Source organism: Nycticebus coucang, chromosome 15 (assembly GCF_027406575.1).
Source record: "Nycticebus coucang isolate mNycCou1 chromosome 15, mNycCou1.pri, whole genome shotgun sequence".
Lineage (NCBI taxonomy): Eukaryota > Metazoa > Chordata > Mammalia > Primates > Lorisidae > Nycticebus > Nycticebus coucang.
In genome coordinates, this window is record NC_069794.1 from 3,950,981 (window position 1) to 3,977,423 (window position 26,443).

The 26,443-nt window shown below is 41.7% G+C and overlaps 1 protein-coding gene across 1 annotated transcript in view; it reads right to left on the minus strand.

Moving 5' to 3' along the window:
• The window catches only part of MYO16 (myosin XVI), a 643,638-nt gene that overhangs the window by 155,519 nt on the left and 461,676 nt on the right, over positions 1-26,443 (minus strand). The window contains exons 24-27 of the mRNA XM_053563761.1: positions 9,924-9,999; positions 4,768-4,943; positions 1,946-2,026; positions 1,489-1,694 (exon numbers count right to left, since the gene is read on the minus strand). Of these exons, the coding sequence (XP_053419736.1) occupies positions 1,489-1,694; positions 1,946-2,026; positions 4,768-4,943; positions 9,924-9,999 (539 nt within the window). The remainder of the gene's footprint in view (positions 1-1,488; positions 1,695-1,945; positions 2,027-4,767; positions 4,944-9,923; positions 10,000-26,443) is intronic.

The window sequence follows — 26,443 nt, forward strand, 5'->3', positions numbered from 1 at the left end:
TATAGTTGTACTATTAGTTTTTAAAAAATAATTGCCAAATTTTGCAATCATGATATTGATACTATTTTACATTAACATTACTTTAAAATTTCATCTTATATTAAATGGGATTACCGAAAGATTTCTCATTTTCCTTTTGCTCACCCCCTTTTATTTTTTGAAGCCCTAAAAATAGACATTCTCATTATTTTCACCAAAATTAATATCTTCACTCAAAAGCCATCTCTCATCCCAAATTGCCTTCTTCCTGTGCTTCTATAATACTTGTGAATGTGCTTTATTTGTATCTGTGTTCACCTGTCCAAACGGGGGCCTCTATCGAGCTAAAAAGTGTTTCCCCACAGCAAGATACCTAAATAAAGATCTCATCTAGAATAGTTCTCATTGGCATACATCTGAAAACTAAATTAATAGCCCTCAACTAATTTCTCCATAATTAATCCATCAGTGAGTATTATAAATTTGGTAAAAATCAGAGAAAGTTTTCTGATTAAATAAAAATACATATAAATAAATGTATACCTAAGAGGGTGACATTGCTTTTGGGTGAGTGTAGGTGAGCCTTGAAAATGACAGAAAGCTGCGGTGGGACAAGGGTTCCAGAGGTGAGTCCAGGCAGCAGGAGTTCATCCTGGTCATCAGTTCACGGTCTCGTACACAGCGTACTCTTATGGTGAATTTATCTAAAACAGGGGTCAATAAACTTCTCAAGGGCCAGATGATAAATGTTTTGCAATATGCTGTACCACAGCACAGCATCTCTGCCACTGCTGTGGCACAGAAATGGTCACAGACCACATGGAATCAAATGTTTCTGACTATGTTCCAACCAAAGTTTATTTGCAAAAACATGCGGTAGGCTATATGTGGGCCACCAGTGTAGTTCATCAGTCCTAGGTCTAAAAAGTATTTGGTTTACCTATACAAAAGAGGAAATAGTCACACACAGGGTGGCCATAAAATTTGTGTGCAGTTTAGAATAGTGTGTGATTTAAAACTGCACCTGGACTTTATGGCCACCCTGTGTGTACGTTCTTCTGTTAAGCCATGAATTTTTATTACACGCCACAAATTTATAATCTTGAAATCCAAACAAATTTTCACATTTAAAGAATATAAAAATGGGGCGGCTCCTATGGCTCAAAGGAGTAGGGTGCCGGCCCCATATGCCGGAGGTGGCAGGTTCAAACCCAGCCCCGGCCATAAACTGCAAAAAAAAAAATAAATAAATCAAAGAAAAAGAAAAAGAAAAATGGTTTCCAAGGTATTATCTTCAGTAAAGTTTAAAATTTTTTATATCAGATTTATCAGTGTATCATTGTTTCCCAGAGTATGTTTTTTTTTCTTGGAGACAGAAGAATATGAGCAGTGAAAGCAACACCCAAAAGGAAAACCGAGAGGTCCTTACAACAATCTTGTCCATATGCTGTGCTGAGCCACAACGGAAGGAAGGGTGACGCCAAGATGATGTTAAGCAGAAGAATTTACCTTGACAGGAAATCCGAGAAGGGAAGGCGTACGGGGTATCCATACCGGAAGAGCTTCACCATCTCCAGAACCCCAATGTATTGTAGCTGAGCAGACACATAAAAATTATCGAAAGTATCTGGCAGCTTTGAGTTGTTGGGCCTGATGCAATGAATAAAATGCGGAGTGCACTTTTGAAGTTTCCCAGTAATATCCACCAGTGATTTCTAAGGAGAGAAGAAAGCCCAGCTAATTCTCCAAGGAAGACAATGGCAGAAGCCACAAAGCAGTTTGTAGATAAAAATCCGCCTCCAGTCTAGACCCGCGGCAATCTCGCCCCCACCCACCCGGTATGGGCCTGTGCTTTCTTCTGAAGCTACTCACATGGTCAAAAATGGGAAAAACAATTCTATGCAAACCCTCTATAGCTGCTGTAAACATACATCATGGGGTTTTTGAATCTGAAAACGCCACTGACCCGGAGCTGTGACGCAATGGTTACTGGTTCCCCGCGTTCCAGTCTTTGAAGAAATGTGGAAGTCCCTTTCTTTTTTAATAACTGCAATAAAAATAAACAAAAAGAAATGGAGGATGGAAAAAAGAGTGAGTAAATTTATTTTACTAAACTCCTGTTTAAAAGGAAAAAAAAAAAAAAAAACTAAGTCTTGTTTCCATAACAATTTTCTTATAGGCAAATATAGATTTAAAACATAGATTATAAAAACCAGTGCCAAATGATTTTTGTAATGTTACTGTCAGTTGAGAAAAATAGGCAGTGTTACTGCCAACCTTTCCAGTACAGGGAAGTTATCTGAATCAGATCTGCCACCGTCCACACCCACTCAGTTTGAGAAGAAGCAAAGATCTGGGTTTGTTTGGCGGCACGATAAACTCACTACCATATCCTGGCCGTGATGCTAACTGGTCACATTTATCATGACTTTTAGGTCACTGTGGAGTAAAGGGATACCTTTTATGTTAATGTACATGGCTATGATTTAATTAAAAAAAAAAAAAAGATTTCAATGCTTTAACAATTCTTCCTTCCCTCCCTCCCTCCCTCCCTCCCTCCCTCCTTCCTTCCTTCCTTCCTTCCTTCCTTCCTTCCTTCCTTCCTTTCCTTTTAACTTTCCTTTCTGTCACCCTGGATAGAAAGCTATGGCATCATAGCTCACAGCAACCTCAAACTCTTGGGCTTGAGCAATCCTCCTGTCTCGGCTTCCTGAGTAGCTGGGACTACAGGTGAGTAGCCCAGTGAGTTTTTCTATTTTTAGTAGAAATGGTGTCTTATTCTCACTTGGGCTGGTTTTGGATGCCTAAGCTCAAGCAAAGCACCTGCCTCAGCCTCCCAGAGTGCTGGGATTACAGGACCGAGCGGCCACGCCTGGCCTGGATTCTTTATTTAAATGGAACTACAATGAGGAATTGGATGGATGTGTGGGTTTCATGCTTTGTCACTTTGTTCCTCTTCTTCTTTTTTATAACTAATAAAACTGGTTAGTGAATTATCTGTCTATGAAAAATGGAAACAGACTGTGTTTTCTTCAGTAAGTAATTAAATACAACTCTTTAAAAAATTGTAGGTAGCAAAGATTAAATGATAATGGAGATAAAATAATCACCACAAATGAGGCTACTGAGTGAAGAAATGAAGGGCAGAAGGTAATTAATTAAATTCCTGCAGGGGTTAAAAGGAGCCTCAGCCACTAATGTCCTTTCATATTTCACTAAGTCACAGAGACAGACGTTAACTTATCTATTGCTCCAAAATTATTTCCCTTGGAAAAAAAAGGTCTTGGAATAAGAAAAAAATCTGACAAAACATTCTTGTCAATTTAGTGCCAGTGCTGTTAAGACAACAAGCAGTGGCTCCTTTGCTCCTGTTGGGACGAATTGTCAAGCTGAAAGTGATTAATTGCAACTGACAAGGACAAGTTGTGATCAAACAATTGATCCAAGATCAACTTGTTTTCTATAAGTACAACACAAAGTGTAATGCTCAGTTAAAGAGTGGGGAAAACCTTATCTTCCTGGCCACACAGGTGGGTGGGCAGTGGGGAAGGCAGTCTGAAGGGAAGGGAGGTATGGACTACTTACGGAATAATCATAATAAGTAAGTTTCCATCCCCTGAAATTGAACACTCAACTTTCCCTTCTGGGTAGAGGAACTAATGCGAATTATCTCCATTTGCAGTCCTTTAGAGAAAAGGCTAATGGCTTGTAGGACTTGTAATGTTTAATAATTGAGGTTAAAATTTGCAGTTTAGAGGCATATGATGATTTCTTGCTTTTGACTTTAAGGATGATTGAGAAATAAAGGGCCAGAAGGTTCAGCAAGACTCCAGGAATAGAGATCTTCCCTAGGAAGGGTAACCTTTTCTTCTTTTTTTTTTTTATGTAAAAGATGCCATTTTCTATGTTATGAGATTGAATTTCTCTGATCCGGGTTTAGAACAAAGGATTCCTAATTCCAGGACACACTGGCTAAAGACAAACACACAAACAACGTTTTAATACACATTGCTGACACTCTTCTAGAGTAGGATTAATTTTGATTATACTTTTAATGTAATGGTAAGCTAAAATATATTCCAGCAAGCTGTAACAACTGCATTTCTAAAATTGATTGTCCTCCATGCCTTCCAACCACGTATCATCTTATAGTTTTGGTAGACGCGAGCAAAGCAAATTGGCAAGGGTGTCATGAACCTGAAACCCATCAGCCTGAGAACTCTCTACTGAATGTTTCCTTCTTACAAATGGAACCTTATATACCACCGAACTCATACAGAACAAATACACATTAAAAATTTAGTATGATACCAAAATAATTACAAATCTATACATACACAGTGAAAATAATCTAGCACCTGAAAAATACCCTATAAGAGAAATTACAATTTATTGTTTAAAGACTTAAATCCTCTGAAGTGATAAATATCAACAGAAAAAGAGAGCTAAGTTTATCCTTTCTAAATCTACTGACCCTGACGTTACTTTCCATTCTATTAAAAAAGACACTCGTAGAAATGAAACGTAAATAGCTGCACAACCAGTACCATCACTGCCACTGTACTCGCTAATTGTTATGATACAGACAGATTTTCCTACACTCTTCCCTCTTTCTGAGGATTACACTTTAGGTAGGCATTCTTTCCTTTTCTTATTTCTACCAGAATAGCAACTTCTTTCTATCGATATTCAAAATCATGTTTTTAAAATCTTTTTTTACAAAAAAGAAGTAGTAAATATACTAAATAAACTTAAAAGATGATCAAACAAGAATCAAAAATCTCCTACCTTACTAAGTTCTAGGTAATTCTTGTTTTCTCCGATAATTGAAGAAGCTGTCATTTTCTTACTGAGCAGGGCAGATCTATGTCCTCGGAATTTAAGGGAAGGGTAGGAAGATATGAGGGATCCTGTTTGTGACAATTTCGACTGGAACAAATGATTGATCACGACATTTTCACTAGCTAGGAAATAAATGAACACTGTAAGTGGCACTAACATCATCGTTTCCTTGAGCATTAAATGCGTTCCTCACCCAAGTGCTTCAGCCACTAAACCACCCTGTGTGCAGGATGCCGCTGGCACAGTGCATGGAGGAGCCGCCCTTCCCGCCCTTCCCTCCATCCTTACTTGGCTTCTCCACCATTCACACCGTTGGCAAGTCCTGACCTTCAGTGCCCTTGGCCGGGAGTCCTCAACCCACTGTTCCTTTTCCTACACCTGAACTCCTCATCCCCCTTTCTCTGAGTGACACCTGCTTCCACCCTGGTTGTTAGGATGAAATCTTACCTGCTCAGACTGAATGGGCTTTTGAGCACTTATAAGACATCAAGACTTACAGCTTAAATTAGAAACGCCTCATTCCAGGAAGGTGGCTACCCAGGGAAAGATTTCCCCAGGACCTAACCCGTCTCAGAGTAGTATGCAAATGCCGATGGGAGACCCTGCCTGCCGATGCCTCAGCCTCAGCAGCTGGGCTACAGAAGGGAAAGGACTGTCTTTTCCCATCAGTCCAGTTAAGGGTAAAGGCAAAAGCAAGGCACCATGTTTTAGTTCTTAGGTTACAAAAAAATCTAATAATTCTGGCTTCTTATTCCTTTCTTGACACATCAGGGAGAAATTGGAGCTTAGAAGAGGGGGTTACAAATTTGAATAGCATAATGGAAGCATTCTATGTGGTAGTTAAGGATCTGCAAGAATTTTTTTGTTACTTATGTCTGTATGTAGGCAGTTTTTTAAGCCTAAGTATCCTCTCCTATAAACCAATGATGATGGTATGTATGTTGAGAATTACTGCAAAATTAAAATGTGAAATAATGCTCATAAATTACTTAGCATCATGCTCAGCCTGTCATGGAGTTAGCAATATTAGTAGCAAATCGGACTCAGTTCTGCATTTTACACACTCAAATTACATGTATATACGTATAATCTCTCTCTCTCTCTGTAATGCTTTCAGTAAAAAGTCTCCACACTACTAATCAGGCAGGGAAGCAGGAGGGCTCTCAGAGAAGGGTGACAGAAGTGTGGGATGCAAAAGGAAGCTTGAGGTGTTGGTTTGAAATTTGAGGTATCAGGATAAATTTATGATTTTAAGATACAGTTACATATCTATACATTATCTTTACCTTTATCCTAAATCTTCACATTCTGAAAGGATCTAAAACTGATAACACCCCAATAGTAATAGCTTCCCCCAGGCCCCAGTTTGGAGTTTCTCAATAGCCATTCTCCTCTAAGACAGATAAAGCAAGGCTCTTGGACAAATGTCTAATTGTAGATCTGGGGCAGGTAGATAGATGGTCCTGAGAAATTTTTGGATGGTAAGAAAGTGCAAAAAAAAAAAAAAAATCATGAGAACCTGTCCAAAGAATGTAGGAGCCACCTGGAAGGAGTCCTCAGCATCAATGTAAGGACAGGGATGGATTGCGATTCATTGAATAAAGTGAGAATCTGAGTCTATACTCAGAGTGAATAATTAATGAGAAGAAGAGAAGTGGGAAGTTTTCCGTGGAATGCCAGTGTCAGTGGAAAGGTGGGGTCAGAAAGCAAAAGTTTTGCAACCATATAAGAGAAATAATTGATTTAGGCAAGAATCATAAATGTGCACAAAACTACTGGGTGAAAGTTTGACGAGGAAAGAACATGTCCCTATTCCCCAAGTGCTTTCTCACAAGCTCCTTACGTTAGGGAAACCTGAAGGACACCACCGTGTCACGGTGAGTGAGGGTGGTCACCATGCTCCAAACCACCTCTGTCCCCAGATGTGATGCACCAAAGACTCCCCACCTTCCATGGGATTCCCGGCAAAAAAATGTGCAACCTGTTTCTAATAAGAGGAAATAGCAAATAAACCAAGTTGAAGGACATTCTATAAATCGACTGAGCTTTATTTATTTTAATGTTAATGTCATGTAAGATAATGAAAAGCTGGAGAACTTCCTCAGCTTAAAAAAAAAAAAAAAAAAAACTAAAGAAAAATAACTAAATGCAATGAATGATCTTGAACTGGGGGAAAATCACCATAACAGACAAATGTTAGTGGGACGACTGGTCACCTTTTATATGGACTCTGGATTAGAAGTGAGTTAGCCTTGCATCTGTGTTCAATATTCTGACCATTTATTGAGATCATGTAAAACAATTTTCTTTGTTCTTAAAGTGTAAACTAAAGAGGCAAGCGATTTATTCTCAAATGACTCAAAGCAAACACTCAGAGGGGAGAAAGGAGAACAGAGAGCAAAGGACAGAGGAGCGAGAATAAAAGAAAGGTCATGAAAACAGGGAAGCCTGCACTTGGGAGATCTTTGTGCTAATTTTGTAACTTAAAGTTTGAAACTACTTCAAAATGAACAGTTAAACAATAAGCATGTAATACAGGGCCCACTTTACTAAATAACAACTAAACAATTATCATTCATATTTGTGGCAAGTCGTCCAAATGGACTCACGGGTAAATGATGCACCACATTATTCCTATAATTAAGGAAAAAGCCTTCCATAAAACTAAAAACACCAGACATAAACGCGGACCAGCATGCATAGCTGTCCTGCTCCCGCGTGCTCAGGAAGCCTGACGACAGTGTGGGGGCTGCCGACTCGGGGCCCTGCCATGTGTCGGGAGCCCGCAGCCAGCGCCCCGACCACAGCTCGCAGTGAGAGGTTCTGCCGTCCGCGCCCCTCCTAGAGCCTAGAGAAGGAACCCTGGCACAGAGGTGCTTCCTGCTCCTTCCCCAGTAGGGGAGTCACTTATGCAAATGATTTTCTTCCTGTCACCCTGTGCACAAGCAGCAGGGGGAGCATCTCTCACTGGACCTCCAGTCCTCACAGACAGTCTTCCTGCCTGTGAAAGGCGATAAGCTAACCCAGGGACCCAAGCCGACAAGCAGGTGTGCAGAGACACACCGCAACAAGAGACTCAAGGACGGTTAACATCACTGAAAGTAAATCACGGATTGTCCTAAATCCTAAAATTTCCTGTTCTCATGAGCAGACTTTAATGACTTTAATTCTTTTTGCCTCTTGCTGAGTGAAGCAGACTAGACTTTACTATCAGACACAAAGGGGGACGTCTGCAGCATCGCCACCTGGGCCGTGTCTCCACGCTACCCAGCTTCTCTCTCTGAGGTGTATCTGCTTGTACAGCCCCTACAGCAGAGCCTACCACCTTCCTCAACGGACAGGTGTGTGTGACTGAATTAGATACTACGGGGCAAGTATTTAGCAAAGTACTGGCAGATAAAAATTATTACTTATAAATTTTCCTGGCTTAATAACTATCTACGGGCAAAATATTTCATAGATTTATAAAGTATTATAACAACCATGAATCTTTTGCTTATATAATAAAATGAGTGAGCAACTGTGGCCTTTGCACCAAATACAGCCCACTGCCTATTTTTGTAAATACAGTTTTATTGAAACATGGCACATCTATTTGTATTTTCTGCAGCTGTCTGTCACATTTTAACAGCAGAGTTGAGTAACTGCAATAGAGGGTTGATGGCTCACAAAGCCTAGGATATTTACTTATATCCCTTTATGCAAAGTATCAGCCACCTTCCGTATAAACATGTTCCATATAAACATTGTAAATTCTATCCTCTTGCCCAGATGCACCTACATCCTAAAGTATTTAGAATCAAAGAAGCTTCACACATTTTCTTCTTGTTTTATGTACAAGTATACACAGAGAATGACTTTACAATACAGGGATGCTATTAAGCAGAAATATAATATCACCAACTACCCTATTTTCATTCTAAATATATCAAATATATAGTCTACGAAATACAAAAATATAAAAAGCATTGCATAAAGTTTTAGACCATGCTTTATATTAGATTTTCATAAAAGACAGGATCCAAAAGAAAATGCATTATAATGGTTTGCAAATAACTGCAAACTAGAAGAAAAGTATTTCTAATGAAAATAAATAGAATTTATTTTTCCAACTCTTTCTTCATGCTACTATCCCAAGTTCATGATTCTGTCTGCGCTGGGACTATCAGCTCACCAGTTTCTGAGAGGTGAGCAGAGCAATCTCCTGAGGAGAACAATGTGTTACAACTATATTGCTGTGGTTCTAGGCGCCTGTGTTCCTGAGTCCAGACACGGTGTGGGCCTATCACTCCCCGTGCAAAGGCAGTCAACTGTCCTGGGAAAATCTATCAGATGCTTCTTTTACCAGGAAAGATAAATGACTCTATCTCATTTAGAGCAACTCAAAGGACAAAAGGTGATATATTTTAATTCATTAAAGAGGTTATTAGAAGGATATAAATCACTGCAGAAATGCAAAGAAAATAATTTCTAGAGGAGACAGAATTATATGTATTTACATATACACATATATGCATTTAATTATAGCACATATAAACTTGGTATAGAGCTTTTATATAGTATAGAAATATAGCAGATATATGTACATAAAGCATTAATGCTCATTGTGTGGCAGGAGATGCAAAATGTATGTATATAAATATATAAGAATATGTGAACTCATATACATTAATTTATAGGCTTCTGTGTCGTAAGCATTAATAGATTATAACTGAGCTACATCCTTAGCTCCAGAGTCATCTTAAGTAATGAAATTCAGCCCACTGTGGCCTAAATAACTTTGGAATCCATATTCATCTTCATTAGTCTTCAGAGGATAGCTTTTCTACATTCAGCCCACTAAAGCACTAAAGGTGCTTTACATTTCTATCTGCTAAAAGCTCAGTTAAATTATGGTTTCCACTTGACTCCAAATTAAATTATAACCAATGTATAATGTAGTAAGGCCTATTCCTTATTATTCTGGGCATTAGAATGCAAAAGATATTTCCATTATCCTTTAGCTAGAAGCATATTTTATAGGAAAATATTCAGAGATAAAGAAATAGGGCTGTGTGGCATTTTAACCAGTGTAGGACGGAAAAAAAAAAAAATCCACTTACTTTTCATTACAAATAGCAGATTCTGTGAAAGGGAGTCTTTATTTTTTTCAATTGCTCCAACAATGTCATACATTACCTAGAATCAGAGAAAATAGTGTAATTACTAAAAATTACATAAGACCATGACAATAATTTTTTTTAAAGAATAACTTTACTCAACTGAAGTTTTAAACTATTCATAAGAGAAGTGTTCCCAGATCTTAGAGTTCACATTACCGGAAAGTTCAAAGCCATCAGCCGCCTGCTTTCATTCTGTACTTTAAACTACGGGAGGCTTTCCTGAAGCCCTCCCCGCACACCCCAGTTTATGAGCAAATAGCGACAACTCACATTCATGTAGACCCCTTCCTTCCTGAGAACTCTCACTCACTCAAGAAATTCACTAAATCAAGTAAAAAGATTCAGCAAGAATTTGGGGAATATTGTGGGGTTTCAGTTTGAGAAATTAAATAGACTCCTCATTAAAAGAATTCTATTGGACCATTGAAAATTGTTAATCTGAAGTCTTTAAAATGAACAAAATATGTGGAACAATTAAATCTAGATTTTCCAAAAGACAATTTTCTTCACAGTAGTTTACTTACGAATAGATTTCAATATCAACATTGTCTGGTTTCATGGGTGTGCTAGAGTGGACTGGGGAATGATGCTGGTGCCTCTCAGTCTCAGCTAACCACCTGTCCACTCCCAGGGCAGTGGTGAGAACCAGTGTGGCTACTCCTGTCCCCAGTGAGCAAAAGGCTGGTGAGGGTCAACAGCTGCTTCTTGGAGTAACATCTTGGGGCGTGGCACATAGACGAGGTATCACAGGCTGCTCTTTCCTGAGTGAGTAAGGATTGAACCAGGGGGAGGCAGCTGACCAATAACACCTCACTACTCAGGGAACAGTGTGAGCCTCACCCAGGAGACAGTGTGAGCTCCACCCAGGAGACAGTGTGGGCACCACCCAGGAGGGAGTGTGAGCTCCACCTAGGAGACAGTGTGGGCACCACCCAGGAGGGAGTGTGAGCTCCACCCAGGAGACAGTGTGGGCACCACCCAGAAGGGAGTGTGAGCTCCACCCAGGAGACAGTGTGGGCACCACCCAGGAGGGAGTGTGAGCTCCACCCAGGAGACAGTGTGGGCACCACCCAGGAGGGAGTGTGAGCTCCACCCAGGAGACAGTGTGGGCACCACCCAGGAGGGAGTGTGAGCTCCACCCAGGAGACAGTGTGGGCACCACCCAGGAGGGAGTGTGAGCTCCACCCAGGAGACAGTGTGGGCACCACCCAGGAGGGAGTGTGAGCTCCACCTAGGAGACAGTGTGGGCACCACCCAGGAGGGAGTGTGAACTCCACCCAGGAAGGAGTGTGAGCTCCACCTAGGAGACAGTGTGGGCACCACCCAGGAGGGAGTGTGAACTCCACCTAGGAGACAGTGTGGGCACCACCCAGGAGGGAGTGTGAGCTCCACCCAGGAGACAGTGTGGGCACCACCCAGGAGGGAGTGTGAGCTCCGCCTAGGAGGGAGTGTTGAGCTTCACCCAGGAGACAGTGTGTTTCACCTGGGAGGGAGTGTGGGCCCCACCTATGGGACAGTACGGGCCCCCCTCAGGAGAGATTGTGGGCCCCACCTAGGGAACAGTGTGAGCTCCAGCTAGGAGGGAGTGTCAATATGCCCTAGGAGGGAGTGTGAGCCCCACCCAAGAGAAAGTGTGAGCCCCACCCAGGGGGACTATGAGCCCCTCCTAGGAGGGAATGTGAACACCAGCCAGGTGGGAGTGTGAGCCCCACCTAGGAGGGAGTGTGAACACCATTAGGAGTGTGAGTGGTTAGAGCCGCTTTCCTGAGGATCTTACCTAGAGGGTGCAGAGAGGATTGCATCCTTGGCAGGGAAAGGGCACAGGACAGACCCAAAGGAAGAACCATGAGAAAGAGGCTGTGTGTCCAGGGCCAGTGGGAGGAATCTAGAAAGTCTAGATGACCGTAATGAGACCTGCTTCCTACACAGCTATAACCCTGCCCTTTAGCTGTAACCCTGCCCTTCACTATTCCTGACAGCACAGCCTAAGTTGCTACTCTCTGCTGTCACATGAGACACGGTAGGCCACACATTACATCTTATTAAATAGGGATAATTCTGTACAAACTAAAGCAGTGGCTCTCAACTAGAGCTGACCATGCCTCTGGGGTACATGTACCAGTGTCCAGAGACATTTTATTTGTCATAACTATGGGTGACAGCTAAGCCAAGACAAGGCCAAACCCAACTGCTCTGCTATGCACAGGGCAGCTCCCACCAAGGATCTGGCCACCAAGGCCCAAAGTGTTGGGGTTGAGAAGCCCCGACACAGACATCTGGCATCTCTCCACCCCCACCGCCCATGCCAGGAGGAGCAGTGCCCATTGAAACCGTGGAAGAAACATCACCCTGGAGCTTTGTGGCTTCAGGTAAGTCATTTAGTGTCTCAGAGCTTCGGTTTTTTAACTGGTAAATGAGAGTAAAAATACCTAACCATACTGTTAATGTGATATAACACACATGAAAGTTCTCTGTATACCAAACTGGGTTATTCAAAGTGTAAGGCATTACAAACAGTGTGCGTTGTCTCTATGGAAAGTCTCCCTGTGTTTTCCCTCCTTCACCAGGCCCACATGACCTTGGCAGTTAGTGACTCCAATTTGCTTCTGGAAAAGGAATGGGAGCTAAGCTCATGTCTTCTGGAAGCCTTGTCAGCATGCCTGGTACAACCTTCACGTTCTGTGAGTGCCCTGGTTATTTTTCACTTCAGCCCCATCAAAAATGAGAATGCGTTTGCTCAAGATCTTGCACAGATTTCTCCCAGCATACTTTTCTCTGTGACTTTGAGTATCTGGGTGTGGGTGCACTGGAACACTCGCCTCCCAGACACGCACCACTGACCCTCCTCTGCAGGGGTCTCTGCTGCCCTCCTTCCTGCACCTGCACCTCCCATGGGCCTCTCTTCTCCTTCAACTTCAGCGCAGCCTCTAACACCATAGCCTTGTGAAGACTTCTGGTCTCAACACAGCTGGAACCTTAGGCCTCTCTATCTGAGCAGCAAAGGCTTCTACATCTTTCTCAGGGTCACTCATTCCTAACTCTAGCTCAGTGCTGGGCCAGTTGCTGGATCTAATCATAATTTAGGATCATTTGTATCTGCCACAAATTTTTGCTGCTGTCTCAGATGGACACTGCTGGCTTCTAGAAGTTCACCGTTATCTGTTAATGACACCATTTTACAAAACTCCAAGAAATTGTAAGAAATCTCTTTGCCTCTTTCCAATGTCCAGCTGCAGGCCCAGATTTGCATCCTCAGCGATGGCCAGAAGGAAAAACACAAGACTAGAAAATCTCTCAGAATCATCCTTCCTTCTCAAGCAGGGCAGCTTCCTTCTTCCCGTCTCCTGCTGCACATGACCGAGACTGGAGAACTAGTGCCATCTGGGACCCCTTCACCCCAGCACTCCTCCCTGCCACTTGCCAATGGCTGTAGCTTTCACCTCATTTTCTCCTTTAATCCTCACTTTTTTATATTCCCTGCCTTTGCACTAGCAAAAACCATCCCTTATTATTTTGACAGGCAAAGGGTCAAAAATGCTAACAGCTGGCCTTTTGTATTCTCACTTTAGTCCAACACTGCTACCCAAGCCTGTACTGAACTGGGAATGTTATTTTTCCTATTCAGAACCCTGACCCGTCCTGTGGGGCCTCCTCTCTGTGGCTCCAACCTAGGATTCCAGCCTATCTTCTGGCTTGGATCTGATGATTCCAAATGAAGCACACAGACACACACGGTTGAGCAACCTGATTGTCTTAGATGTGTTGCTATCTGTCCTTATTCCTCCTAGGGACTCGTTTTGTGGGAGCCTTCCTAATTTCCCTGGTGGAATCACCACCGAGGGCTTTGAGGGCAATGACCGTGCATCGCGTGGCTCAGTCTGCAGCAGCCAGCACAGTCCTTGTCCACTGCACCAGGTTGGTAAATATTTGGTGAAATGGACAAGAAGTTTTGCTCTATTGTCACCAAATTTAACAAACTATTACATTTTCATTTAAGAAAATGTGTTGGTCTTTCATCATCCCAAGATCGTGTGCTTTGGAAAATTCTCACACATGGGACTCTTGTTGCATTAATACATGGCTATCTACAGACATTCAACTAATGTTTACAATTTTCCATGTGAAGACTCTAACTTGCTAAATTACTAGAAAAGGGTGTTTAACACAGAGATAAAACTACGTTCAGTGAGGGCAGTTTGATGTTTGTGGGGAGGCATGGAGTTTACCAAATTTTTTATTGCTAGGACCTTTCTATAAATTAATGAACAATGAAACAGCTGAGCTTAATTGTTCCGTGATAAAGGAAAAGCTTCTTAAGCTCTCCTCATCTTTTTTTATGTGTTAAATAATGTTTACTAAGGGCCTTACAACTTTAAAAGTCCTGACCCCTTTCATAAGATACAGCTGACCACAGTACAAATATTAGAGACGAACCACATATCATAACTGCTATGGCGATGCTAATAACTGATGATGTATCACATAAAATTAGTGGTACTGAATTTTTAAATTAGGTTTGCATATAATGTTTTCTTTTATTTTTCTTTTTTGGTTCCCAATCTGAAATGAAGTATTTTCTCCAAGAAGAAGGTGTTATTTTCGTGGAAAAATGGCAGAGAGGTCTTCAGCTCCCAGCACACGGGACAGCACGGTGTTGCTGGGTTAGCCAGTGTTTCTAGGTAGTTTTAGTGGACAGCTGAGAAACGTATGCACATAACACAACCAGGCACATGCATACTTTTTTCATTTAAGGATTAAAATGCTATCTGATTTCAGATTTGATCTTTTAACCATTATTTCCACAATCCAAACATCTTTGATATTAGACTTGTCAAAAGCAATTTGAAAATCTAAATAAATATTGCCCACTCACCCCATTTGTTATGTCCATAGGTAACCTGCTCTCATCATTTTTAAGTATTTATAATTAAACTTTTAATCTTGAAATCACTTTAGATTTGTGTGCAGTTATGTATAAATAATACAGATAGATCCTGGGTACCCTTTACCCAAATTCTTTCAATGGTAACATCCTACAAAACTGGTTTATTCGCATTAATGTCCTGAAAACATAGCACATGGATTCTGTACTTTTCCAGTTTCTGGACACACTCCCTCCCCAAGACCAGGTGAATCGATTCGTGTGGCTCTATTTCTGGGCTCTTCATTCTGTCCCACTGGTCTGTGTGTCCACCTCTTCACTGCTGTCCATCTGTGTCACTACACGTAATAAGATCCTTCCGCTCATTCTTCTTCATGGACATGCTTTAGCCATTCTAGTTTCTTCACTTTTCCATATAAATTTTAGAATAATATTGTATATATCTTTATATCTGAAAAAATTCTGGTATGATTTTGACAGAAATTGTATTAAACCTGTTCATCAATTTGGGGAGAACTGACTACCATTCTGCTGATTATTACTAAATTGAGTACTTACTCTGTTGCCTTCTGATCTATGAACAGGGCATGTCTTTCCTTTTATTTATGTCTTTGATTTCTTTTATCAGCATTTTGTGATTTTCGTCATATAAGTTCTATACATAATTTGTAAGTCTTATAACTAAGACATGCATTTTTATGAGCAAATGTAAATGTTACTGTATTTTTAATTCCTTTGCTCATCACTAGTACATAGAAATACAGTTTATTGTCTTATGTTTATCTTGTATCAGGTGACTTTGCTGAAAAAATTTTATGAATTTTTTTGTAGATTCCTTTGGATTTTACACATAGGCAATTATATTATTTATAAATAGTCACAGGTTTATTTCTTCCTTTCCAATCTGTTTGCCTTTTATCTCATTTCTTGCCTCATTACACTTGCCAGAATTTCTAGCACGGTGTTGAATAAGAGTGGAGAGACCAAGACATCCAGGCCTTGTTTCTGATCTTAGGAGTAAAACATCCAGTTTTTACGATTACATGTAACATTAGCTATAGGATTTTTATAGATAATCTGTATTAAGTTGAGACAGTTCCTTCAATTCTTTCTTGGAGCTTTTTTCATGAACAAGTGTTAAATTTCACCACATATTCTATATGCCCCCTTTGATTTGGAGATGAGTTTTCTCTCTGTCAGCCTAATATGATATATTACCTTGATTGAGTTTTAATTATTGAATCAACGTTGCACCCCTGAAAAATCCATTTGGTCACAGTGGATAATTCTTTTTATGTATTGCTGAATTTTATTTGCTTATGCTTTAAAAATATTTTTGCAACTATATTCATGAGGGATATTAATCTCTAATTCTGTGTGTGCACTTCTTTCTTTGTCTTCTTTTGGTATTAGGTTCAGACTAGCTACATAAAATGACTTAGGAAGCGTTTTTATTAAATCATAAACACATAGATCATGTATACATTAATGCGTTTATGGGTTACAATATGCTGATTTCATATGGAATTAGGAACGCTTACATCACACTGGTTAATATATACCTCATCTCGTTTGCTTAATTATTGTTTTAAGACATTTATACTCTTTAGGAAGTGTTTTCTATTTTCTGGAAAAGGTTGTGTAAAGTTGGTGTTAATTTTCTCTTAATTACTTAGTAGAATTCTTTAGTGAAACCATCTGGGACAAAAAGGTCTCTCTTTAAAGAGAACTTCAATTGCAAATTCATTTTCTTAATCGTTATTGGACTAACCAAATCATCTACTTCTTATTGGGTAAACAGAGGCAGCTGATGTTTTGGGGGAGATTGGTCCATTTCACCTACATCATAAGCCTCATGTGTACAAGTTGTTTATATTATTCCCTCGGATCTTTCTGATGTCTAAGGGTCTATAGAGATAATTTCCTGTTTTATTTCTGATACCGCTATTTATGTCTTTTCTCTTTTTTCTTTGTAATTCATACTGGAGGTTTAGCATTTTTATTGACATTTTCAAAGGACTAGCTCTTTGTTTCATTGATTTTGTCCATTTTCCACAATTCCATTGATTTCTTCTATTTGTTATTACCTTCCATTTGCTTGCTCTGGGTTTATTCTGCTCCTAGATCGTTGAGTAGGAGTTTAGATTATTGATTCAACGTTTCCCCTACTTTCTAACATATGTATTTAGTGCTATGAATTTCCTGCCCAGTACTGTCTTAACTGTCTCCCACAAGTTTGAGATGTTGAATTTTCATTTTCATTCAGTTCAGCACATATATTTACATATATAATATATATTTTCATTCCCTCAAGATTTCCTAAATAATCCCTGGATTATTTAGAAGGACACTGTTTTGTTTCCAAGCATTTGGAGATTTTCCTCTTGCCTTTCTGTTAATGATTTCTAGTTTGATTCCATGGTGGCAGGCAATCCTCCCCTGTATAATTTCAATTCCTATGAATTTTCTTAGCTTTGATTTATGGTTCAGCAAATAATCTGTCTTGATCCATATTCTGTGGGTAATTGAGACAAATATGAAGCCTGCGTCTGTTGGTTTGAATGCGGTAAGTACTGAGTGTATCCTGCTACTGATGCCCTTGCTTAGCTCCTCTGTATCCGTGTTGATTTCCGATGTGGTGGTCATCCCAGGTGCTAAGAGGAGGGTGTCGAAGTTCCCAGCATAATCTTTGGTTTTAGATGGCTTCTTCTGATACCACTTCGCAGGGGAAGGAAGACACAGCCTCATTACTGACTGGTGGGAGTAGATATCTAGGTCCCCACTCGGCCTTCTCTGACACACAAGAAGAATGGCTCAGCGTCACGGCCTGGTGAAGGGAGGGGCCCTGGCTCTCCAGTGCACCTGCAGCCTCACGTCCTCAGCTTCGGGGTGAGCAGTGGGAGGGTCTGAAGTGCTTCTTTAGTGTTTCCTGGTGGCCTTCATAAACTAGGGGAACAGGTGTAACCTCAGGCAGTGCTGAATGCCCGGAACCCACCAGGCATCCTCTAATGTCACCCATTAGGAGGGAGCTAAGGGGTCTATATTTATTTAGAACCTTAGCAGCAGTCCTAAAATCTAAAATAATCCTATGCATTTGAAAATTGTGCACGCTGTAAGGAAAATGGTAATTTTAACAAATGAATCTAAAAAGGTTTTGTTTGATCTTGTTTTTAAAAAGAATTTATAACAAATGAAGTGGCCACAGCTAAAAAATACAAGGTGTCCATAAAGTGTGTGTGTGATTTACTATATTAAACTATTTTAAATTGCCCATGAACTTTATGGACACCTTGTGTATCTATATAACCTGAACTAAGATAACATACATATTTTCTTTTTGTCTTAAATGAATACATGACTCTGGTTCTCCAGAGAAGCCAATTGCACAGTATAACATATGTGCTCTGAGGCGCTGGCTCCCCTGATTATGGAGCTAAGGAGTTCCATGATTGGGCATTTTCGGGCTGCAGACCCAGCAAAGCTGGGTGCAGTTTGAAGGCCTGAGAGCCGCAGACCCAGCTCTGTGGACGCCAGAGTGTGTCTGAAGGCCAGAGGCCCAGGAGGACCAAGGGCAGGAGAAAACTAACCCCCACCCCCAGCATGAGAAATCAATTTTCCTTAACCTTTTCCTCCTACTCAGGCCCTTACGGGCTTGGTGAGGTCCCCACTGGGCAGAGCCTTCTCCTGTCCACTGGTCCACATGCCCATCTTCCCAACATACCTTGCTGAAACATCTAGAAGGAACGTTTAGCTATCTGGGCATCCCACGGCCCAGCCAAATTGACACATGGATTTAATCATCACAGCCTTGAAGTTAACTTTGAGAAAAGACAAAAACAGAAAACAAGAACGCTAACTTAATGATGATACATGTTGAACACCAACACACCCTCAGTATCTACTGAAAACGAATGCTTTACCAGGTAAAATTCTTTGATATGTGGTGCTTTCCTGGCTGCTTCCCACTGCACCCTGCTCCCACTTCATCCTGCCTCCTCCCAAACTCCTCCTTTGACATCATTCCTGCCTTTCCTTTTGATGATGTCCCTTCCAGCTTCTCAAAGCCCAGGTCTGTGGGTGGTACCAAGCTGCAGTGGAGAGCACGAGGACCTTAGCTCCAGACGGCCAGCGAGAGATACGGACCTCCCAAGCTCCCATCCACAAAGCGCGGACAACATGGGGCCTCTCTCTCCATCTGTTTATATCACTTTTCTGTCTCTGTCTCTCTTGGTGGTTTTGAAGATGAACAGAGATGCCTGTCCATACCCACCTTCGCACAGTACGAGCTTTCTCACAGACATCCCTCCTTCTGGGCTCTAACACTCACCCATAGCACCTTCTCTTTCCTTTTCTGAACTTTTACAATTCTGACTTGAGAAGGACCCATGGTTTATAATCTGCCTTCACACTGCCCGGGGCTTCCTGCCCAACAGGAAGACTTTCATTTTACATCTGTAATTTTTTTTTTGGTTGAAATTTATTTACAACTCATGAAGGAATCGTTTCCAAAGAAAACAACTCTTCCTAGAAAGGTGAGCCCATTAAAGACGTTAGCCTCTGGGCAGACTCTAGTGAGGGCACAGAAAAGAAAAAGATGGCAGGTCCGAGAGGAATGAGCTCAGAGCCAGGTTGGATGCACAGAAGAATGTCTATGAAAGGGAACACCCAAAGAGAAACGCAATCTGTCCTGGAAGTCACTGATGGCTGGTGGGTCTGCAGTGTGGGCATTCAGAGAATGGGCAGCCCCATTCCTGGGGGGACACTGCTGCCCGCAGCAGGGCCCGTGTTTGGCACCAGCCCGCCTGGATCATCAGTGCCCGGCTCCACCCAGGCCCTGCCCCTCCATTTCTCACTGGATGAAAGAGGAGACACATAAAAGTAGCCAAAGACAGGCTAGGTTGGTGCTGTCCCTTTCCCCACCATTTTCCATAACTGATCTTCAGGCTTTATTTATTTTGGCCTATGCAGTATGTGGGTATGTGGCAGTGTCCCTCCTGTGCAATAGAGAAATTTATATTCACATAATCCATTGAAGATCTTTAAGGAAATTGTTGTGTATTCAACTTTTCCTTTGGGATAACTCTGTTCAATAAAATGACTCAAAAGACAACTGAGCACTTAGCCCATGTTCCCGTAGTTAGTGGTACTGGTGTCAGCGTGGCAGTGTGGATGCCAGTGATGACTGTGACAGAGGGTGGGCATAGGGACACGGGCTGCATTTTGGGAATTGCTTACAGCAATATGCCGCACTGCAATAGATGCAATTAAAAGGTAAATTATTTCAGCTATAATTTCTGGAGTATAAGACTTCCATCATGGCTGCGACTCACAATTCATCAAGATACCAATTTTCCTGGCTCCACAAAGAAAACAAAAGTAACAAAACGCTAAACCACATGCATTTTCTTCCTAAGTGAAGGCTGTCAAGCCCATACTTGGCTAATCACCAAGGAAACTGAACTCCACAGGCGAGAGAGCTGCACAGAAATAGCTCCATCTACCAACACCGGGCTAAATTCCCTGCACCGAAGCTAAGAGCAGCCAGCTTACTTGATCTTGTTAAAATCGGGCAGGGTAGGCCAAAACTGGGAGGCAGTGAAGTCTGGATGTCCTCAGCCTCATCCTCTGTGCACCCTGCACAAAGTGGGGGAGGGAGGCTGTGAGATGTGGGCTGAGCAGAGCATCTGCCGTGTGGCTAGTACTTTCGATGTTCCTCAAAAGGTTTCCAGATTGCCTATAAGAGAATATTCTATATTCTCTGATGTTTACTAAAAATCAAAATACTTTAGATTTCACCCCAGAACTCTTTTTTTTTTTTTTTGTAGAGACAGAGTCTCACTTTACCACCCTTGGTAGGGTGTCATGATGTCACAGGACTCACAGCAACCTCCAGCTCTTGGGCTTCAGTGATTCTCCTGCCTCGGCCTCCAGAGCAGCTGGGACTACAGGCACCCACCACAACGCCCGGCTATTTTTTGGTTGCAGTTCAGCCGGAGCTGGGTTTGAACCCACCACCCTCGGTATATGGGGCCGGCGCCCCATTCACTGAGCCACAGGCACCACCCTCACCCCAGAACTCTTTAGCCATCATTTACTGGCATGCAGCCAGGTAACCTACATTTTAAATGTGGTCATCAGGTAGCTCTGATGCACGTGACATGTGGGTCCCCAGCCACAGGTGCTGGTGACTGAGGATGCTCTGTCAACTCAGTCCTCTCACGTGGTGCTGGCAGGCGATGAACGAGCAAGAATGGGGTCTGCAGGAGATGAACATTCCCAGAGCATCTCAGAACTGGGGATGCAGGCCTCCTGATACCGATACTGCCATATTCTTACACTGAGGCCAGTACCAGGGGTGCCTAACCATCTGGCTTCTCTACACCACACGGGAAGAAGAAGAGTTGTCTTAGGCCACATATTAAATACATAAACCCTAACGAAAGCTGATGAGTAAAAAAAAAAGAAAGAAAGAAAGAAAAGGTTCACATGAAATTTTTGTGATATCCACCAACAGAAATAAGCAAAAAAATTCCTCATATAATCCACACAAAACCCACGGTCTGTGGGTGGATACCTCTGGACCCCTAGAGTATAATTATACCAAATGCTAAACTATTTTCACTAGAGAGTTAACATTTTTAAAAAAGTTCTTGGAGAGAAAAAATCTTTTAAATATGCTATCTAAAAAATAGCAAGAGAAATGAGTGTTTTTCAAAAAACCCAGATTATTGTGGTACCCTTTATAAGCCATATGTAAGTGTTGGAAGTTTGGAGAAAATGAAATAAATAAAAGTGTGGTTAATATAGAGAACATGACAGATCAAGGGTCAGGAAGAGTGGATTCTCGCTGTGGTTTCCACCTGCCTCCCCACAATGGCATCCAGGGATTACAGCGGTGACGGCCAGCCGTGGGAGCGGGAGGTGTCGGCTCTTTCCAACTCCGAGTTTTCTTATCTATCCAATTCAGTGCTGAACTCTGGCCAGTCCATACTGAAGTCAGAGATTTTATTAGCATCACTCATCAATAAAAACATTGTTGTAAGGGACTGGCATACGTGCATTTAGTAAATGGGCACAGGTGAACATTACCTGTTTAAACTCTTAAGTTGCCTTTGAAACAGCTAATATCAAAGCTTTTTAGAAATACTGTTATCATGGATGAAGGAGATACACATGGGTAAAAGACTAAATTTGGAATAAATCAAGGAAAACAGCTGGGACAAATCTTGTAAAAATATTTTATAAAATACAATCCATGTAGATTGACCAAATTTGGAAAATACTGAAGGTAATAAAAAAAATTCCCTCTGATTCCTCTTTCCAGAGACCTCTAACTTACCAGCGGCAGCTGTCTACCAGATCTACTTTGCTCTGCGCACGCACTTCCGGGAGAACTGGACTCCGCAGTGCACTGCTCTTTCAGGCCCTTTCCTTTTGCATGCACGGATTTGCTCTGAGAGGAATCCCCGCCCCTTTCTGCTCTGTGGTGAGTCCCAGGCAGTGGGGCTCTGAGCACTTCAGCTGTGCCTTCCAGAAAGGGCTGTGCTGCTACAGGCGCTGGCAGAAACCCGGAAGGCAGGAGGAGGGTGGAAGCTCTGGGGATGATCTTCCCTCCTGCAAAGGCTGATCCTCCTCCCTGGCTCCATTCCCTCCCTGCAGCCCCCTCTTCATGCTCCTACTTTTTCCACGATAGCAGCCATGCAGAAGAACGCAGCTTCCCCCACCTGCCCTCAGCCCCTGGGGTGCAGGGGTCCATTCTGTCCCTTTCACTCTCAGCCTTGGAGAAAGCAGCTACTTCCTGCTCTCAGCAATCTCTGGTGTCATCCGTGATCCTGACTTTTCAACTGTGGCATATAACCTATTCCCCATAATCATTTTCCTCTCCTGCAAAAGTTAGTACAGTTCATTTTGAGATTGGACCTTGATCAAGCCCCATCGTTTCCAGTTTCTTGTTTTGTCTATCTTTGTCTTGGGGCTGACAGCCCAGAAACTTCTATCTGTTACACAGCCCAGATAAAATCAGGGGTGGATTCTGTGCTCAGCACCATTTAAAATTCTTGAAGAACAAGAATGGCGCTCTCCAAGGTAGAAAGGAAGCACAGAGAATGGTGTGGGCCTGGGCGAGCTGACGGATGGAGGCAGAAAAAGGATCAGATCCCTTCACTCCGGGAAGGCTGAGTGTGGAGGGAGGCAGCCTCTCAGCCAGCAGAATGAACCCCGTGCACAGAGCAGGATGGACCTCAGCGCTCTTGGCAGGTGCACACTGGCTCACAGGTTAGAGAAAGAAGGAAGGAAAGGACACAGAACACCGAGCAATCAGCTGAAAACACATCACAACCCCTCAGCACTGCACAAAGCAGCCAGAATCAGGAGCTGGGCAGACAAACGCCTCTACATAGCAAAACCTGGGTGTAATATTCTTAGGAAAGCTTCGAGGCCATCATGTGGAGGTTCACTTACGTAAACTTTATATGCCGTAATTTTCCCTCCCAGTTGCTCTTTCCTAGATAAGAGTATCTATAATTTACATGTAAAACACTACATCAGAATTAGGTAGTTTTCTAAAGCTTGTATATTCTACCTTATAAGGCAATCTGTTAATGTCAAATCAAATGACTAATTTTGCTATATTATGAATATTATTAATATCTCACACAATATATTTCTGATATAGAGATATACATTTCCATGTGGCTGGAGAAACTCAAGTTGAAATTCCTCTAACAAAGTCACTCTCAATGACAGTCTGGGCAATTTAAGGGCCTGCCAGATCACAGCGTGGCTAGTTCATACGTGTGCCTATATTGTGTTTGTTTATACGTGTGTGTGTTGCATCCTCTGAGTGAGTCTAAACCGAGAGCTAGTCTCAAATCACACAGGACCCTGACTCCATCCTCTGAATGGGTCTAAACACAGTGCCAGCCCCATCACACAGGACCCTGACTGCATCCTCTGAGTGGCGTCTAAATACAGTGCCAGCCCCATCACACAGGACCCTGACTCCATCCTCTGAATGGGTCTAAACACAGTGCCAGCCCCATCACACAGGACCCTGACTGCATCCTCTGAGTGGCGTCTAAACACAGCACAAGCCCCAATCACACAGGACCCTGACTCCATCCTCTTAATGGGTCTAAACACAGTGCCAGCCCCATCACACAGGACCCTGACTCCATCCTCTGAATGGGTCTAAACACAGTGCCAGCCCAAATCACACAGAACCCTGACTGTATCCTCTGAGTGGCGTCTAAACACAGCACAAGCCCCAATCACACAGGACCCTGACTCCATCCTCTTAATGGGTCTAAACACAGTGCCAGCCCCATCACACAGGACCCTGACTGCATCCTCTGAGTGGCATCTAAACACAGCACAAGCCCCAATCACACAGGACCCTGACTCCATCCTCTGAATGGATCTAAACACAGTGCCAGCCCCATCACACAGGACCCTGACTGCATCCTCTGAATGGGGTCTGCTCAGCTACCAGAAGAACACAAAATTTAAAATGATCTGGATGATTTGATCTTCAAAAAGAAAGCAAATTTAACTGTGCTACTAAGGAGCACTAAGCTTGAGGAAATAAATATTTAAACATGGGTGGTTTATGAACCATTGATAGCAAAGCAGCCATCAGTGCTACCGGGTAGGCCTGCCATCGACCAGCCAGTTCTGAGTAATCACATTTCATCTTCAAAGTGCTACCAGGAAAATAAACCAGCAAAAATAGATACATGAATTAGAGGCAGTTGGTATTCCTTTAAGTAACAATACGCATTCATTCTCCCATTGGTAATGAGAGCTCATTTTGTCAGTTAGCAGGAGGAGACCAGTGAAGTGACCTCAGAGTGAGCAGGGCGGTGTGAAGTAGGGGTCCGCGAGAGGAAGGGAAGCATTTTGATGTAAGAGATAAATAGGAGAAGGTAGCTTGTGTTTGGTGATTAACTGGGTTTCTGGTTTTTCCATTAATTGAAAGGTGAGACAAATATGAAAAATGTTTTACTTATTTACTTTTTTTAAAACAATTTTTTTTATTAAATCGTAGCCATGTACATTAATGCATTTATGGGGTACAATGTGCTGGTTTTATATAGGATTTGAAATACCTACAACAAACTGGTTAACATAGCCTTCAGCACTTTCTTATTTATTTACTTTCTTGAAGCGAGTGAGAGGGTGAAGGAGAGAGTGTTTGGGAGTTCAGTGGGGAGTTTAGTTCACTTTGCTTCTGTAAAATTTAAGATGCCATACAAATAGAGAAATTAGAAAGTTAGTGTGCTGACGGGAAGTGCACAGCGGAAACAGTGAGCCTGGAGTCTGACAGACGTCTCATCTGTGAAACTAAATCAGGAGGGTCATAGCTCACTTTAACCAGGGAAACATCATCAACATCAACGGAACTGAAGTCCCAGATCAGTCAAATTTATGATCCCTTTCTCCATATCATATTATTTACATGATATAACATATATTTTTTGAACTGAAGTGGTTGGAATTAACAGGTGATAACATTGCAAAATTTTTAAGATAAACTCTTGAATTCATTATATCACATCAGAATATATGTGAAAAGTAGGTTTTAGCAAAATAAATAAATGATTATTTTCATCAAATATAAATGTGTTCAATTTTTTTCCATGTTTGTTGTCAGCTTTCTATCTGAAGTTTGCTGAAGAGGGTTTGGATTTCTTGTGTAGTGGTAAACTCATTTATATGTGTCAATATTTATAAGCAATGGCTTCTATTATTTTGCTTTTCCATTAAGTAATTCTATCTAATCATTTTGCTTGTTTTCTTTCTGGTTCTCTTTAAGTTGATACATACTGGTTAATGAAGGGGTTATTAGGAAAAGATAGTAACATCCTTAAGAGTCTTTATGCATCTATCCAGAAATCTCTGTGCAAATATTCCCTTGAAATTGGCACAGCTGAAATTTATGAATATGCCTTATTTGTTCCTGTAGGGAAAAAAACGTACCAATCAACTAACTACAAGATATCAATATTCTGGGAAATCTAAAGTGTTATATTCATAACTTTCTGTCAGCTCATGAAGATATCAGAATATAATAAATCTCTGAAGAAATGGTAAGATTCTCTAGATGAGAACCTATATTTTCTCTTCCTAACAAAACCTGGGTAAGGAAAGGTTGGTCCTGCCTCCCATGAAAATTTCTTCCAAAAGTGAAATTGATGTAAGTAGTGGGACCCCAGGAGCCTGGCGGAGTTAATTTTTATTTTTCAGAAAGTCAGCCCAGGAGGTGAACAAATAACAGGTGTAGATGAAGCTCCTTCTGTGCAGGTCACAATACCTTTGTCAAATAACCTTTAATAGCACCAGCTTGGCTTAGACCAGGCAGATTTGATTGTTATGTCTGGGGATTCTGCCTGGAGAAAAGAAAGAGAGAAATAAATGGAAGCTGCCTATTGATCAGTCCATTTCCTTTGTCTTTTGATTTAAAGGTTCACTCTCAGAGTCTTCTTGGGTACACTGTGGCTCCCACAAATCTCCAAGGGCTGACAGCCAGGAGACAAGTTATAAAAAGGATCCCTGACACAGGGGGAATTGGAAAGCTGAA